The following is a 16,111-nucleotide window of genomic DNA, read 5'->3' as shown; positions in this document are numbered from 1 at the left end:
GAAGGGATTTCTTGGAATGGCAGGGTATTATAAGACGTTATGTACGAAGTAAAGTTGAACGACCCTCGACTTTTGCATTTATTACGAAAAGGGAGTACCATGGCATTGGGACCAAGAGGCACAGGAAGCATTTGAAAAGGCAAAGCGAGCTAGCTCTATCAGAATCACTGATACTGAACCATCCGGCAATGGGTGAACCATTTAAGATTTCGACCGATGCATCAGATTATGGTATAGCAGCAGAGCTGTTCCATCAATATCTTTTGCCAACCGGAGTCTCCACAATCATTAATTAAATTATACATCAACAGAAAAGGAATTATTAGCCATAGTATGGAGTATACAAAAATTCCAAACACTGATATGAGGGTCCGAAATATATGTCTATACAGATCACCAAGCTCTGTCATTTCTAATGAATAGCTGCTTACTACATAGTAGATTGATGCGGTGGATGTTGTTTCTCCAAGAGTATGACATTAAGATCCATTATGTAAAGGGTTCGGAGAACATTGTACCCGATGTTTTGTCTCGGCTACCAGTAGGCATGAAAGAACTGAAGCATTCAGAAGCACCTGGCGTAATCTTTGCGATTAATTTTCTAACATTAGAATATTCAAGCAACAAAATGCAAGAGCTAGCTTAGAAAATTACATTGAACATCCAACATGAACCTTATTTTACAGATATCTTTACTATGTGTGTCAGGAAATCGCTACCACCTAGTCAAGAGGGAAGGTGGAAGATTGTGCGATATAATCTGTTCTGAAGAGACAGTAAGACAACGCGACATTGGCCTTTATGTATATCAAGTCTAATTGAAGACAAGTTAGTGTGGTAAATTCATAAGAGTTATGGACATTTTGGTATAAAGAAATGCACTGCACATATGAATAAGTTCTATTACTTTAAAAAGCTAGGACATAAAGTGGCATTTAGTCATTAAGACTTGTGAGATTTGTCAGAAAGTAAAAGAGGATAACTCTCACGTTAAATATAAGATGTATCCAATTATTCCTAAAGGATTACATGATCTAACCACTGCAGATTTCTTTGGACCAATTCCAAAAGGAAGAGGAGGAGTGGTCTACATTTTTGTCCTCATAGAATGTTGGTCAAAGTATGTTAAATTCAATCCAGTTAAAAAAGCAAACACACCAACTGTAATACATTGTCTACAACAATACTTTCTCTAAGTAGGCAAACCAAAACGATTTCCTTCTGACAATGGACCTCAGTTTACTAGTAACGAGTTTAAAGAAGTTTTAGCATGGGAAGGGATCCGTCAAATACTAATATCCAACTATAATCCTTCTTCTAACCCGTGTCACTGTTTAAGAAGAATGATACCTAGATGACATAAAGTGAACAGGGTACTTTATGTGTGTACAAGATATAATGTGAAGTGACTAACTGTAGATTAACTATTTGGTTGTAGTGTACAATTTCCTATTTTTATAGAATATTTATACTGTTTGTAAGATATCACATGAATGGGGGGGAGGGGGGGGGGGGGGTTGTATCAATTTTGAAAGGGGATGGGCAGTGTGGGTACACAAGGTTAACACTACACACATGCCACACCTTTCAAAAAAATGGTTCAAATGGCTCTGAGCACTATGGGACTTAACTTCTGAGGTCATCAGTCCCCTAGATCTTAGAACTACTTAAACCTAACTAGCCTAAGGACAACACACACATCCATGCCCGAGGCAGGGTTCAAACCTGCGACCGTAGCGGTCGCGCGGCTCCAGACTGTAGCACCTAGAACCACTTGACCACCACGGCTGGCTACCCACACCTTTCAAATGACCCTCGCAGACAAGTGTGACTGATTCTTCACCATTTGCCATTCCAGAGGAGTTGCTGAGATCTTTCTTCAGGGACTTCACAGCTGAAGGTCAGAATGTCCGTTCTGCAGGAGATGTTTAACATCATCCCTCCTCTGGCTTCTCACCCAAGTAATGGCAAAGTGGGGATCTTGGGGAAGGGGAGTGGGAAGGGTTTCCTGTCTTTGGGGCTATCTTCTTTCTCTTCTTCGATCTTAGCAACCATTTCTACTTTTTCCTTTTTTATTTCTCTTTTGAGTACCAGTCTATCTTTCCCTCTGTCCACATGCAAACACTTCTATCGCTGAAGTCCTTCTCAATTTCTGTGGTTTTTTATAACCTTCAACTCATTTTACATAAGCTGGCTGAAGAATCAGGCTACGTGACTACCCATACACATACACACAGTGAAACACAAAGACACAAACAGAAAGAGTACAGTTTAAGGTAATGTGAGAACCGTCAGGTGTTGGAGGGGGAAAATCGTGCGCCTAGTGATAGGTATGCGCTTATGGTTATGTGAGTTAACGGTTCCACATCACGTAAAGGTATGTACAGAAGAGTATTCATGGTCATGTACAGGGTTATTTATATAGGTAAGAATAGAGCATTCATGGTTATGATGACAGTATTACATCGTAGTAGGTGTACGTTGGATAAGGAGTACATATTACAGTGGACAGAATTGATGTCAGTCTACCAACTATTCTGATGAATGGTAGGCTAATGGGACAAACAGAGTATAAGTAGGAAGATTGTGTATATAATATTTCCAAGTGTGGTGTCTATTGGGAGCATAGGACTGGAAGAGAAATGGAGGAATGAAAAGGGTTAAAGGAAGTATTGTGAAGCAAGTGTGAGGGGTAAAGTATGATATTAATTTTTCCAGGTAGCTTTGAATCATAGCATACATAAATATGTATACTAGGGCAATGGACTATGAAGCCTACACAGGAAGGATACAGAGGGCGCACCCAGAATTGATTGGATGGAAAAGGGCATGTATGCAGACCCAAGGAAGGCTGACCTATACTGTGCAGGCAGGGGCACCAAGAAGGGGATTGACCTGTACCATAGTGCATTAGGAATTTGTTTAAAGGGGCGTATCTACCAAAACTGAAGGATGTAGTGCGCTCATAGTATCCACCATTGGGTAAGGTATAGGTACTGTGCTTAAAGGAAAAGGGCAGTATCGTGATAAAAGTCACACATTTTGTAGATATTATTCTGGTAGGTTTGAATTTTCGTTTCCATTCGCATTGTTATATTTGTGTGAAGTTACATGTGTTGAAAAGAACACCTTTATTGACCACGAGTTCCTCCAGATTGTAATAAATACTGAATAAATCCATACTTACAGAAAGTAGTGTGCGAAGTAAGAGGAAATAACAGCATACGCTAGGTAATGCACACTCGGAATTTATGATTGGAAAGGGAACAGAAAGATCCATGCCCTTATAAAATTTAAATTGACCTAAACGTCCATGGTAATAATGGTATTAAAATGGAAAAAGAAAGAGCGTTATGTATTACGTACACAATTGGTAAAAGGAAAACTGTTGGAATCATAAAATAATGTTATATAAATACGATACTGTTGTACATAACAAACATGTATAAAATATTGTGTGTTCAAGCTAAAAGGGAGGGGGGTGGGGGTGGGGGGGGGGGGGGTGGGGGAGGATATGTAGTGCCTCGAGAATTTTGGGGTAAATTCTAGAGACAATTGTACTTCCAACGCCTTGAACACACATTTTAGAGATAAGTGTGGTAAAGTAGAACTACATCTACTGCCCTACAATTGTGTGTGTGCACAACAGACGTGTATCAGACGGATGATCGGCGCAAGCAGGTAGTCGCCGAGTCCGTCTAAGGATTTACACGTCCCGCTGTCCCGCTCATGGAATAAACGCATCGTACTCTGCATGACGTAAAACATTATTGTGCGAACATTTGAAGGTTGTTGAAAGAAAAGAAGGGACTTTGACTCATTCATTCTCTCACTTACTGTCGTAAGGTATGGGCAGTTGTCTTGTTAAACTTGGAGAGATTTACAGACTGTATTTGTAGAAAGATGATTGTAATAGCTTCTGTCAGACTGGAAGGTGCCAAGCTTACAGGAAATGTTTCAGTGTATGAAAACTGTTATGTGTTATGAAAATACAGTGAGATTGAGTTCAAAGTATTCTCGAGTGTATAAAGTTATTTAAAAGTATAGAGAATTCCTACAGAGTAACATCTATTGTTCGGAGAAGAAGCTGGGCAGAATATCGCAGCTGGCTATCCTGAAAGAAGATCGGCAAAGCAACTCCAAGTAAGTTCGACAGCCAAGGAAGGAGTGTGAGTCTTGCATGCCAGTACCACACTGCCACCCTTAATCATTGGAAACCGCCAGAACTGGTAACAGTAAACTTGTTGTTTCATTTAATGATACTGGTTACCCTTGTTCCCGAATATTAGTGCCCTCTACTGGCCTCAGTTATTTGTATAATACTGAAGCATCCAGGCCATCACCAGCACTTACTATGTACGTAGATATATAGATTCTGATGTTGATATCCACAGACGAATATTTTATGATATGATGGCTGTTAATCATGTTAATATTTTTGTTTTTCGTGTCATCCCTCAGCCTGTTGTAGATTTTGCCTCAGCTAATTTCACTTACTTGGTTACATCCCTGTTGGGCCATTCCGTGCCAAGTGGTCTAATATCGAGAAATGTTCCCACATGACCATAATGGATTTTGATGAAATTTTGTATGAACATTCACACATGTTCTCAATGAACACTGGTAAAGCTTCAGTTTAAGAAATTCAATACTTGCAGAGATATAGTCACTTGTTTCAAACCATAGCACAGCTTCCAATAGTGCATCCTTGAATTTTCAGCAACTTTGAGATGAGATATCTCTGTAAGTATTTGCATGAAAGAAACAAAACTTGGCCATCTTATACAACTTTTAGAGCTCTTTAAAGTAAAATATTAAGAAAAGGATTTCTGAGCAATTTTCGTATAGATAATTTGAAGCAAAGTTGGGCGAAAAAATAGCTGTTTAAAAAAAATGCGAACTTTAGTTTTTTAATCTCCAAAAGTAATAGTGGGATGTACATGAAACTTTGCACACCATAACTCACCAACATAAGGTCTTAGAATATAAAATTCCATTCTCCTATTGCTTTCCATTATTTCACAAATCTAGGATGAAGTTGACGATTTTTCAAAAAGTGCTAAAAATGGGTATTTTTAGTCAAATTTTTCAAAAAAGTGTTTTCTCCAAACTCTTCTAAACTATGGTCATTAGAAAGAGCATATTCTAAACTATCTAGAAAAGTGGATTTGGTTTTGCAATGCAAGCATATAAGGCCCTAAAAAGTAGCATCATTAAAGAGGCGCACTGGAAGTTTGAACACATTTTTCTGGCACTCAAATTATACCTGAAACCTTTTATTATGCCTAATAAATGTTTATTAGTGCCTTGAATGATTGAAATAAAAAGATCTAGTAAACAGGCAATGAGACTGTCAGAAAAACTTCAAAACTATGAGAAGTAGCCCTTCTGCTTTTATCGTAAGTGTTCATCTGCATAAAACTCTTCTCATTTGTAAAAGAGAGAGAGAGAGAGAGAGAGAGAGAGAGAGAGAGAGAGATGATAAAGAATTCAATGAATAATAGCTTCATATTTTTTGTACTTCTCAAAATTGTAAATATTTACAAGTCGAAAATGAAGACCTAATTTTTGGATTCAATTGTATAAAACATTTTTCCAAAAAAGAATCAGTTTGCTTGAATCAGGCATCAAGTGATTTAAATTTTCCAATCAATATTGCACAGATTTTAATACGTAGGTGTTGTAACCTGTGAATTTTTGTCTTAAAGTTATTAGGGAAACGTGCGAAATTTGTTGGTTAAACATCTAAGAGTTTTAATTTTGTATTTAATCACACTTAAATGTAGCCTGCTACCTTGGTAAATACGTAACCACTAGTTTCACAGAGAAAATTCACAAGATTCACTGTTTATAGAAAATATAATGGCAACAATTACTTTAACAATCAGATTGTTTCATTATTGTGAGCCTTGTTTGAACAATCAGTATTTCAGTGGTGTGTTTGCAGCATAGTGAGTGGGTTCTCTTGACTGAGTGTGGATTGTTCAGTGATTCGTAAGACCATCAAAGTTTGTAATCTCATTTACTAAAAATTGTTTTGATTGTGTCTTTTATAGCATATATCTCTTATTAGATTTTTTCATTGGTATTATACATTGTGTATAATTTCATTCAGTAGCAATTTGTCTGAAATTTAAGCAGATTATAATTTGCACTTAGAGGCCAAATACATTAATAGTTACTGATTAAAGATGGATGCAGAAGGGAACAGGATACATTCCTGCTCAATTGGGCAAGGAGATAGTGGAACAAAGTGTCATGTCCTTTTCTTTGCCAAAAAAGCTGCTTTAAATGGTTTGCGGATTTTAGTGATGAGGAAAAAGAGTTGTTGGTCCGACATTCTGAAGCAAAGCTGGACAATACCTCTCAAGTTTGCCTACACCACGAAGCCCTGTTATTGACACAATATGAGAGGTTACAAAAAAAATGCTTCAATCCCTTTGGGAAGGTGAATCATAATGGTAAGGCAGGAATTCGCAATCTTGATACTGAAAGAGCTAATAAGGCTTCTGATATGTTGAAGAAGCAGCTTGCTGATAACATAAAGCCAGGTCAGAAAATTTGTCCGGCTTGCAGGACTACCTTAAATAAACACTTGGACGAAGCTTTACCAGCCTCATCACCACATTCTGATGAGGACTTTACACCAAAAGAAGAATTAAATAGTAGCTTATTGTCTATCACATCAAAAATTGAAATAGGTTTGAGGAAACAATCTAAGGAACCCAAGAGTGCCTTCTAATTTTACACAGAGCACTTAAATAATTTTACTATCAGGCTTGGGAACCTGTGTAAAGAAACCCTTATCAGGCTTGGGATCCTGTGGTAAAGAAACCCACCCGTGGCTGTTGTTGCTAAGCTATTGGGCGTGGCCCCTATGGCAATGGGAATGCTAGTTTTCTCAGGTGAAATGAAACTAGCAGTGGTTAAGCCACCATGGACCATAGCAACTCATTTATACACTTCTTTTCCATCAGTAAACTGGTGTTGTTCATTAAACACGCAACTAATAATTAGATGATTATGCAAATAAATTTTATGATTTACATTCATTCTTAATAATAATAGTGTGTGTGTGTGTGTGTGTGTGTGTGTGTGTGTGTGTGTGTGTGTGTGTGTGAGAGAGAGAGAGAGAGAGAGAGAGAGAGAGAGAGAGAGAGAGAGAGAGAGAGAGGGGGGGGGGGGGGTGAGGTGACAATTAAGAAATAACATTGTTATTGTTTCTATTTTTATTCTTTTGCTATTCGAACTTAAGCTGGGCAGACATTAATAAACATGTATAAGCAAAATAAAAGACTTCAGGTATAATTTGAGTGCCAGAAAAATGTGTTCGAACTTCCAGTGCGCCTCTTTGATGATGCTACTTTTTAGGGCCTTATATGCTTGCATTGCAGAACCAAATCCACTTTTCTAGATAGTTTAGAATATGCTCTTTCTAATGACCATAGTTTAGAAGAGTTTGGAGAAAACACGTTTTTGAAAAATTTGACTAAAAATACCCATTTTAGCACTTTTTGAAAAATCGTCAAATTTACCCTAGATTTTTGAAATAATGGAAAGCAATAGGAGAATGAAATTTTATATTCTAAGACCTTGTGTTGGTGAGTTATGGTGTGCAAAGTTTCATGTACATCCCACAATTACTTTTGGAGATATAAAAAACTAAAGTTCACATTTTTTTTTAACAGCTATTTTTTTGCCCAACTTTGCTTCAAATTATCTATATGAAAATTGCTCAGAAATCCTTTTCTTAATATTTTACTTTAAAGAGCTTTAGAAGTTGTATAAGATGGCCAAGTTTTGTTTCTTTCATGCAAATACTTACAGAGATATCTCAAAGTTGCTGAAAATTCAAGGACGCACTATAGAAAGCTGTGCTATGGTCTTAAACGAGTGAATGTATCTCCGAAAGTATTGAATTTCTGTAACTGAAACTTTACCAGTGTTCATTGAGAACATGTGTGAATGTTCATACAAAATTTCATCAAAATCCATGAGGGTCATGTGGGAGCTTCTAGACCACTTGGCATGGAATGACCCTGTTTTTCAATTTTGAACTGACCTGAAAATGGCAGTGGCCAAAACTGGTAATTGTGAAATGTAGAATTTATGTGATCAAGATGGACCTCTACAAATAAAATGAAAACCATTATATTCATGCTTGCATTTTCCCCACAAGATCACTTAGGTCTCCAAATAATAGTCTTTGCTCCGCTTTTGGCATCATTTGCAAATGTTTATCTGTTCTTTGACAGTTGTGGTGCATAGGCAGATATGATATTTAAGTAGGATTCTTTATGAAGTGCTAGCTTTACTGAGATAATACTATCATGTATTTACATTACCAGTTCCATTTTAAGGCTCAAACAAATTTGAGTTTATTGGTATTTAGCGTAGACCATACAGCCAGCTCATACTTCATGAAGTATACAAGTATTGAGAGAAATTTAGTGTTACAATATTTGTTTGTTTGCACATGCACACACATTACAGACCAACATAACATAGTTACAGACCAATACTTAGAGAAAACCTTTGTGCAATCCATTTTCAATGATATGTTGGCTTTATATGCAACTACCTGCAGTAATAGTGAATCTGTACAGCATATAAAAAATTCTGTGACCATTTATTGCTAATAGTCATCATGCTTGTTTATTAGTCACACAATACACATGAACACATAACTGAATGTCTCTTTCCAACACACCATTACATATGCACACTGATCTGATGATTGCTGAAGCTGCTAAAATGGATGCAGTATCACTCCCTAACAACCATTGACACCGAAAAAAAGTAGTAGTTCTAATTTGAACACAAAATGGCAATATTTAGTAATGTTGAATTACGAACTCTAAACTTGTAAAAGAAATTAATTTCATCAGGAGGGAAGAAAGGGGGGGGGGGGGCAATGTGAAAGCAGTGAGGTAGAGTATTGAGTTGAAAATCAGAGCAAGAAGAGTACAGAATATTGCCACAATCCTGCAACTATATATTAAAAACCAAACATTACTGCAGAACTAAATCATAATGGTTTTAAAACTGTATTTAAGTAAAAAAGAAAATTGTTTAGCTTACCAGACATAGTTCCAAGACAGATAACCCATTCAGCATGTTCATCTTTGAATCTTCCATGTCTTTTTCGTAAATCTCCACAAAATCTGATACTTGAAGCATTGGCTTTTCAACTGATAATCTGGAGATAACCTGGAACTGTATATGACAGTAATCAATTTTATGCTGATTAGAACAGGGTACACATATATTACTATTAATATGGTGGCAACAACAATGTTACTAATTTCCTAGGACGAATAAAAGATTTTCTTGTATTATTCTAGGATACAATACAGAAAAAAAGGTAAAGTTATAATGAGGCCACCCACATGCTGTATCAAGCTGATGACAGTGCATCTTCACAAGTTAGTAACAACCAATGTAAGTCTAGTTTGGAGCACACAGTGAGCAAATGAAATCTATACATAAGAAAATACAAATTGCATCAGCCCCTTCTCATTTCCAACAAGTAAAGAGAACAATGTGAACAAATTGAAAATATTCATATTTCCTTCACCTCTAGGATATCAAGATTTTTACACCATTAGGTATCCAGAATAAGCTGCTAATTTAACTTCTCATGATTAGTCACACTGATGTTACCAGCGTACACTTCAAGGTAAAAAGAGTCGACGCCTCCTTGTAAACTCATAACACTGCAAATGTCAGATGGAAAGCAATGTCAATTGCATCATTATAAATAAATTTTCTTAGTTATTGTACTACCAACAGGTCAATGAAATTTTAATTTCATCATTGTCTTGGATATCTTTTATTAAGAGCCAAATTTCAATAAAACCAACCAAAAATATCTTAAGTTATCTTAGGCAAAAACAACAATGAAAAAATCCAGGATGGAATAACAAAAATATGGAAAGGATAGATTATATTCACCACACAGAGAAGGATTTGAAAAATAATTAAAACCAACAGCTGCATTGCATTCTAACATCGTTTATTCAAAACATGCCATCAGTTTCGATGCCAAAAAGCATCATCTTCAGACCCCAAGGGTAACTTACAATCAACGTACAAACTGCAATGACAAAGACCAATGGAAACTTCAAATGGAAACAGTTATTAAGAATGTATGCCTGCATGTGCAACCAGCGGGCCAAAATTAACTGGATTATGTATCTTCATAGAAGTAACAAGCCCAGCACACAAGATACTGAATTCAGTTGATTTTGGCCCCACTGCACATGACTTTGTTGGTAGTCCATGTTGGCATACATGCTTAAGAATTGTTTCCATTTAAAGACGCCTATGGTTTTTGTCATTGCAGTTTATACACTGATGACAGGTTATGCTTGAGGCCTGAGGACGACGCTTTTTGGCATCGAAACTGGTAGCATGTATTGAATAAACAACGTTGGATTCCAATACAACTGTTGGTTTTAATTGTCATTATTCAAGTACTTCATGTCTGGCTGCTGTCCCACTCTCCTCACTGGATTACCAGAGTTACAGAGGACGTGTCAAGTCACAGACAGGTAATATGAAAAAGGATGCTAGAAATATTTCAGCTTTTGGACTTCTTCAACAGTAGAAAACACACACACACACACACACACACACACACACACACACACACACACACACGGAAACAACCCACACCCACATAAATAGGTTGGTTGGTTTGTGGGATTGAAGGGACCAGACTACTAGGGCCATTGGTCCCTTTTTCCATGAACTTGAAACCCCCACAAGGAATAAAAGTAAACAATGGAGATGACCAGAAACGACACAGGACAAGAAAGACACAGACAGAGACCAGATAAAAGGAATGAAAATCACACCGAGAGTGACAGTGGTAAAGCCAACCACCAAGAAAGGCACTAAAAACCCCAGTGTAAAATAGTAGGCCAAAGGCCAGACTCAACACAAAAGAAGGACAAACACTTAGATCAAGCAATAAAAACCCCCTGCACAAATAAAACTCAAAACTAAATCAGCCATTGCAACGTCATCTGATAAAAGTGCAGGGAGCAAATCAGGCAGCGCAAAAGTCTTCCTGAGCTGAGTTAAAAGCAGGCAGTCCAACAAGATGTGGACAACAGTCAAAGATGACCCGCAGCGACATAGATGTGGGGCCTCGCGGCGCAATAAATAGCTGTGCGTTATCCAGGTGTGGGCAATGCGCAGCCAGCAGAGGACAACAGAGTCCTTGCGAGAGACCCACAAGGAGGAGCGCCACGCACCGGTAGCCTCCTTGATGGCCCGAAGTTTGTTGGCTGAAGGAAGGGTGCGCAATTCTTCAACCCAGGTGTGAATACCTTCTGCCGCAAAACTGACCTGAGGTCACTCTCCGAAAGGCCAGTCTCCAAGGCTGGTGCACCAAAGCCTGTTTGGCCAGCATGTCAACACGTTCATTTCCCGGGATGCCTACATGACCCGGTGTCCACACAAAGATTACAGAGCAGCCGCAAAGGGCAAGAGTATGGAGGGACTCCTAGATAGCCATCACCAGAGGAGAGCTAGGGAAACATTGGCCGATAGCTCGTAAACCGCTCGGGGAGTCCCTACAGATAACAAAGGACTCACCTGAGCAGGAGCAGATATACTCTAGGGCACGAGAGATGGCGACCAGCTCGGCAGTGAAAACACTGCAGCCAGCCGGCTATGAGTGTTGTTCATAGATCCCCTAGAGTAAGAGCATAACCGACATGACCAGCAACCATCGAACCGTCAGTATAGACAACGTCAGAGCCTTGAAACGTGGCAAGGATTGAAAGACAGCGGCGGTGGAGGGCCTCAGGTGGGAATGAGTTCTTCGGGCCCTGTGCCAAATCGAGCCGAAGGCTTGGGCAGGGCACACACCACAGGGGTACACGCAGAGGGGCCCAGAAAAGAGATGGAAGACGGAAAACCTCAAGCCCAGAGAGAAGAGCTCTGACACGAACTGCGATCATACACCCTGACTGGGGCCGCCGATCCGAATATGGACGACTGACTGAGGCAACAGGAGACAATAATTGGGATGCCCGGGCAAGCTACAAACGTGTGTAGCATAAGTGGCCAGTAATTGGCGCCGGAACTGCAAGGGAGCGGCCCTTATGGAACCCACTCTGAGACGGAGCCAGAAGGCCCCGAGACTCAAGTAGCCAACTCAACCTCCGGCTCACCATGCGTTCAAGCAACTTGCAAAGAATGTTGGTGAGGCTAATGGGGCGGTAGCTGTCCACTTCCAGTGGGTTCTTGCCAGGTTTCAACATGGGAATTACGACGCTTTCCCGCCATTGCAACGGGAACTCACTCTCAACCCAGATACGGTTGAAAAGGTCTAGGAGGTGTCACTGGCAGTCCACCGAAAGTGTTTGAGCATCTGACAGTGGATGTGATCTGGCCCGGGAGCCGTATCAGGGCAACCGGCTGGGGCACTTTGGAATTCCCACTCAATGAATGAAGCATTGTACGATTCAGGGTGGCGTGTGTGAAATGAAAGGCCCCGACGTTCCAATCGCTCTTTCAGGGAGATGAAGGCCAGTGGGTAATTCGCAGAAGCAGAACTCTGAGCAAAATGCTCCGCTAAGTGGTTTGCAATTGTGTCAGAGTCAGTACAGACTGCTCCATTCAGTGAAAGCGCAGGTACGCTGACTGGGGTCTGATAGCCATAGAGTCGCCTAATCTTGGCCCAAACCTGCAATGGAGAGGTACGGAGGCCAAAGATGGAGACATACCTTTCCCAGCACTCCTGCTTGCTTTGGCGAATGAGGTGGCAGGCTCGTGCACGGAGCCGTTTAAAGGCGATGAGGTGTTCCAATGAGGGATGCCGCTTGTGATGCTGGAGTGCCTGCCTGCGATCTTTAATCGCCTCAGCGATCTCAAGCGACCACCGAGGCACAGTTCTCCGCTGAGGGGACCCAGAAAAACAGGTAATGGCAGATTCTGCAGCAGTAACAATGCCGGTGGTGACCGAGTGAACTACCGCATCAATGGCATCATTGGAAAGGGGCTCAATAGTGGCAATGGAGGTGAACAAGTCCCAGTCAGCCTTATTCATAGTCCATCTCCAGGGGCGCCCAGAAGAGTGACACTGTGGCAGTGACAGAAAGATCGGGAAGTGGTCACCACTGCACAAGTCGTCATGCACACTCCACTGGACAGATGGTAATAGGCTAGGGCTGCAGATCGAAAGGTTGATGGCTGAGTATGTGGCATGCGCCACACTGAAATGTGTGAAGGCACCATTATTTAAAAGAGAAAGGTCGAGCTGTGCCAATACTTGCTTAACGATGCTGCCTCGGCCTGTTGCCACTGGTCCACCCCATAGAGGGTTATGGGCATAGAAGTTGCCCAGTAACAGAAAAGGAGGCGGCAATTGGGCTATCAGCGCAGCCAGGAAATGCTGTGGGACATCACCATCCGGTGGAAGATAGAGACTGCAGACAGTAACAGCCTGAGGCGTCCACACCCGAACAGCAACAGCCTCTAAAGGTGAAACTTCCTGGCAGATTAAAACTGTGTGCAGGACCGAGACTTGAACTCGGGACCTTTGCCTTTCGCGGGCAAGTGCTCTACCAACTGAGCTACCCGAGCACGACTCACGCCCCATCCTCACAGCTTTACTTCTGCCAGTATCTCATCTCCTACCTTCCAAACTTAGGTAGGAGACAAGATACTGGCAGAAGTACAGCTGTGAGGACGGGGCGTGAGTCGTGCTTGGGTAGTTCAGTTGGTAGAGCACTTGCCCGCGAAAGGCAAAGGTCCCAAGTTTGAGTCTCGGTCCTGCACACAGTTTTAATCTGCCAGGAAGTTTCATATCAGCGCACACTCCGCTGCAGAGTGAAAATCTCATTCAGCCTCTAAAGGTGTTTGTAGAGGGACAGACTCGCTGTAAAGGGAGTGAAGGACATAGATGCAGACGCCACCAGATACCTTCTCATAAGCTGCCCGATTCCTATAATAACCCTGATAGCCACGGAGGGCGGGGGTTCACATCGCGGGAAACCAAGTTTCCTGAAGAGCAATGCAGAGGAAAGGGTGAAGGCTGAGAAGTTGTCGGAGCTCAGCAAGATGGTGGAAAAAACCGCTGCAGTTCCACTGGAGGATGACATTGTCCATGACCGAGAAAGGCGTGAAGGGACCGAGGAGGCAGATTACACTGCTGGGTCACCTGCTGCTACCGATTGAGTACCTGTGCAAGTAACATCCATTGTGTCCGAGATACCGGCAAAATCTAGTTCCTCAGCGGACGCCAGAATCTCTACCTCGCCCTCAGACACAGAGCTTGTAGGTTGCGATGGGGTGGGTGCCACTGCAAGTTCCTTCGTCTTAGAGGTGTTCTTCTTGGACTTTTCTTGCTGCTCCTTGGGTTTCACTGGCTGGGAGGGCTTCACCGACTCAGTCTCCGTGACGGAGGAGGACAGCGAAGCCCTACAACCAGCTGCTTGTGGGCACTTATGCCACTGCCGGGCATCATCCTTCCCACTTGTGGAAACCTGGGAAGGGAGGGACCCAAGGGACCCCTTGCGAGCAAGAGGAGCCGAAGAAGTTGGATGCTTCTCTGGCTTAGAAGTGGGGACAGACTTCCCCGATGGGTGGGGTGGTGGGATGGGGGGCTGAGGTGTTGCTACTGAGGTAGGTGGCGCAGGAGCAACTGGGTGGGTAGTGCCCCCAATGGGCAAGGGGGCACGTGGAGTTGTACAGCTCGGTGAGCCAACTGGAATTCGCTGAACTGATTGGGTTATCACGGTTGTCGTAGCGGCGGCATACGAGGAAGTCATTCGCACAGGATGGAGTCGTTCATATTTCCTCTTAGCCTCAGTATAGGTCAGTTGGTCCAGGGTCTTATATTCCATGATTTTCCGCTCTTTCTGTAAGATCCTGCATGCAGTCTGGTGAGCAAGGTGAATGATGCTCTCCGCAGTTGACGCAGATGGGAGGCGGGTCACATGGAGTATTGGGATATGATGGGCGTCCGCAATCTCGACATGTGAGGCTTCAAGTACAGCGGGAAGACATATGGCCAAACTTCCAGCACTTAAAGCACCACATTGGGGGAGGGATATAGGGCTTGACATCACAGCGATAGACCATCAACTTGTCCTTCTCCTGTAACGTATCACCCTCGAAGGCCAAGATGAAGGCACCGGTAGCAGTCTGATTATCCTTCAGACCCTGATGAACACACCGGACGAAATGAACACCTCGACCCTCTAAATTGGCGTGCAGCTTGTCATCAGACTGCAAAAGAAGGTCCCTATGGAAAATAATACCCTGGACCATATTTCAACTCTTATGGGGTGCAATGGTAACTGAAACATCCCCCAACTTGTCACAAACAAGTAACCTTCGTGACTGGGCAGAGGATGCCGTTTTTATCAATACTGACCCAGAGCGCATTTTGGACAAGCCCTCCACCTCCCCAAACTTGTCCTCTAAGTGCTCTATGAAGAACTGAGGCTTTGTTGACATGAAAGACTCCCCATCAGCTCTCTTACAAACTAGGAACTGGGGCGAATAAGTGTCACTACTATCCTGAGCCTTACGCTCCTCCCATGGTGTGGCCAGGGAGGGGAACGATTTGGGATCGTATTTCTAAGCATTGAATTGAGCCCGAGAATGCTTAGAGACTACTGGCGGCTGGCCACCAGCAAGAGATGATGTACCACGCTTCATTGCAGGTCATCCGCCCTGATGCCACCCACTCTAACCAAGGGCCTTCCCCACCGGCGCCACCCAGCCTCAGCAAGGGCCACCTGGCAGGGGTCTACAACAAACAGAGTACATGGCGGCCCCACCACAACGCACTGGCTATCTGCTGGATATTAGGTGCAAGGAAGTCCATGGTCGTCATCTCTGCAAAAAGCAACACTGCACAGTGCATGGTGGAAATCGCAGCCAGGAATGTAGCCTCGCCCAAGAGATGGAGAACAAGCGGGACGGCAATGCGAAGACGAGGAAGCTGGCTAAATGTCTCAATGCACGATGGACACAATGCACCATGTAAGGCGCCCTTCCCCAATTGGCTCTCCCTTCGGAAGAATTTGGAAATATCGAGGTCAAACCCGAGAGGGGACCATCATATATAGGCCGAAACATTTGAGAC

At 42.2% G+C, this 16,111-nt stretch overlaps 1 protein-coding gene across 1 annotated transcript in view; it reads right to left on the bottom strand.

Moving 5' to 3' along the window:
• Window positions 1-16,111, bottom strand: part of LOC124589684 (origin recognition complex subunit 4) — a 96,679-nt gene that overhangs the window by 50,749 nt on the left and 29,819 nt on the right. The window contains exon 6 of the mRNA XM_047131580.1: window positions 9,082-9,216. Within this exon, the coding sequence (XP_046987536.1) occupies window positions 9,082-9,216 (135 nt within the window). The remainder of the gene's footprint in view (window positions 1-9,081; window positions 9,217-16,111) is intronic.

This window comes from Schistocerca americana, chromosome 2, assembly GCF_021461395.2.
Source record: "Schistocerca americana isolate TAMUIC-IGC-003095 chromosome 2, iqSchAmer2.1, whole genome shotgun sequence".
Taxonomy (NCBI): Eukaryota; Metazoa; Arthropoda; class Insecta; order Orthoptera; family Acrididae; genus Schistocerca; species Schistocerca americana.
The sequence above is the reverse complement of the archived record's forward strand: the minus strand, read 5'-3'. Positions and strand labels throughout refer to the sequence as shown.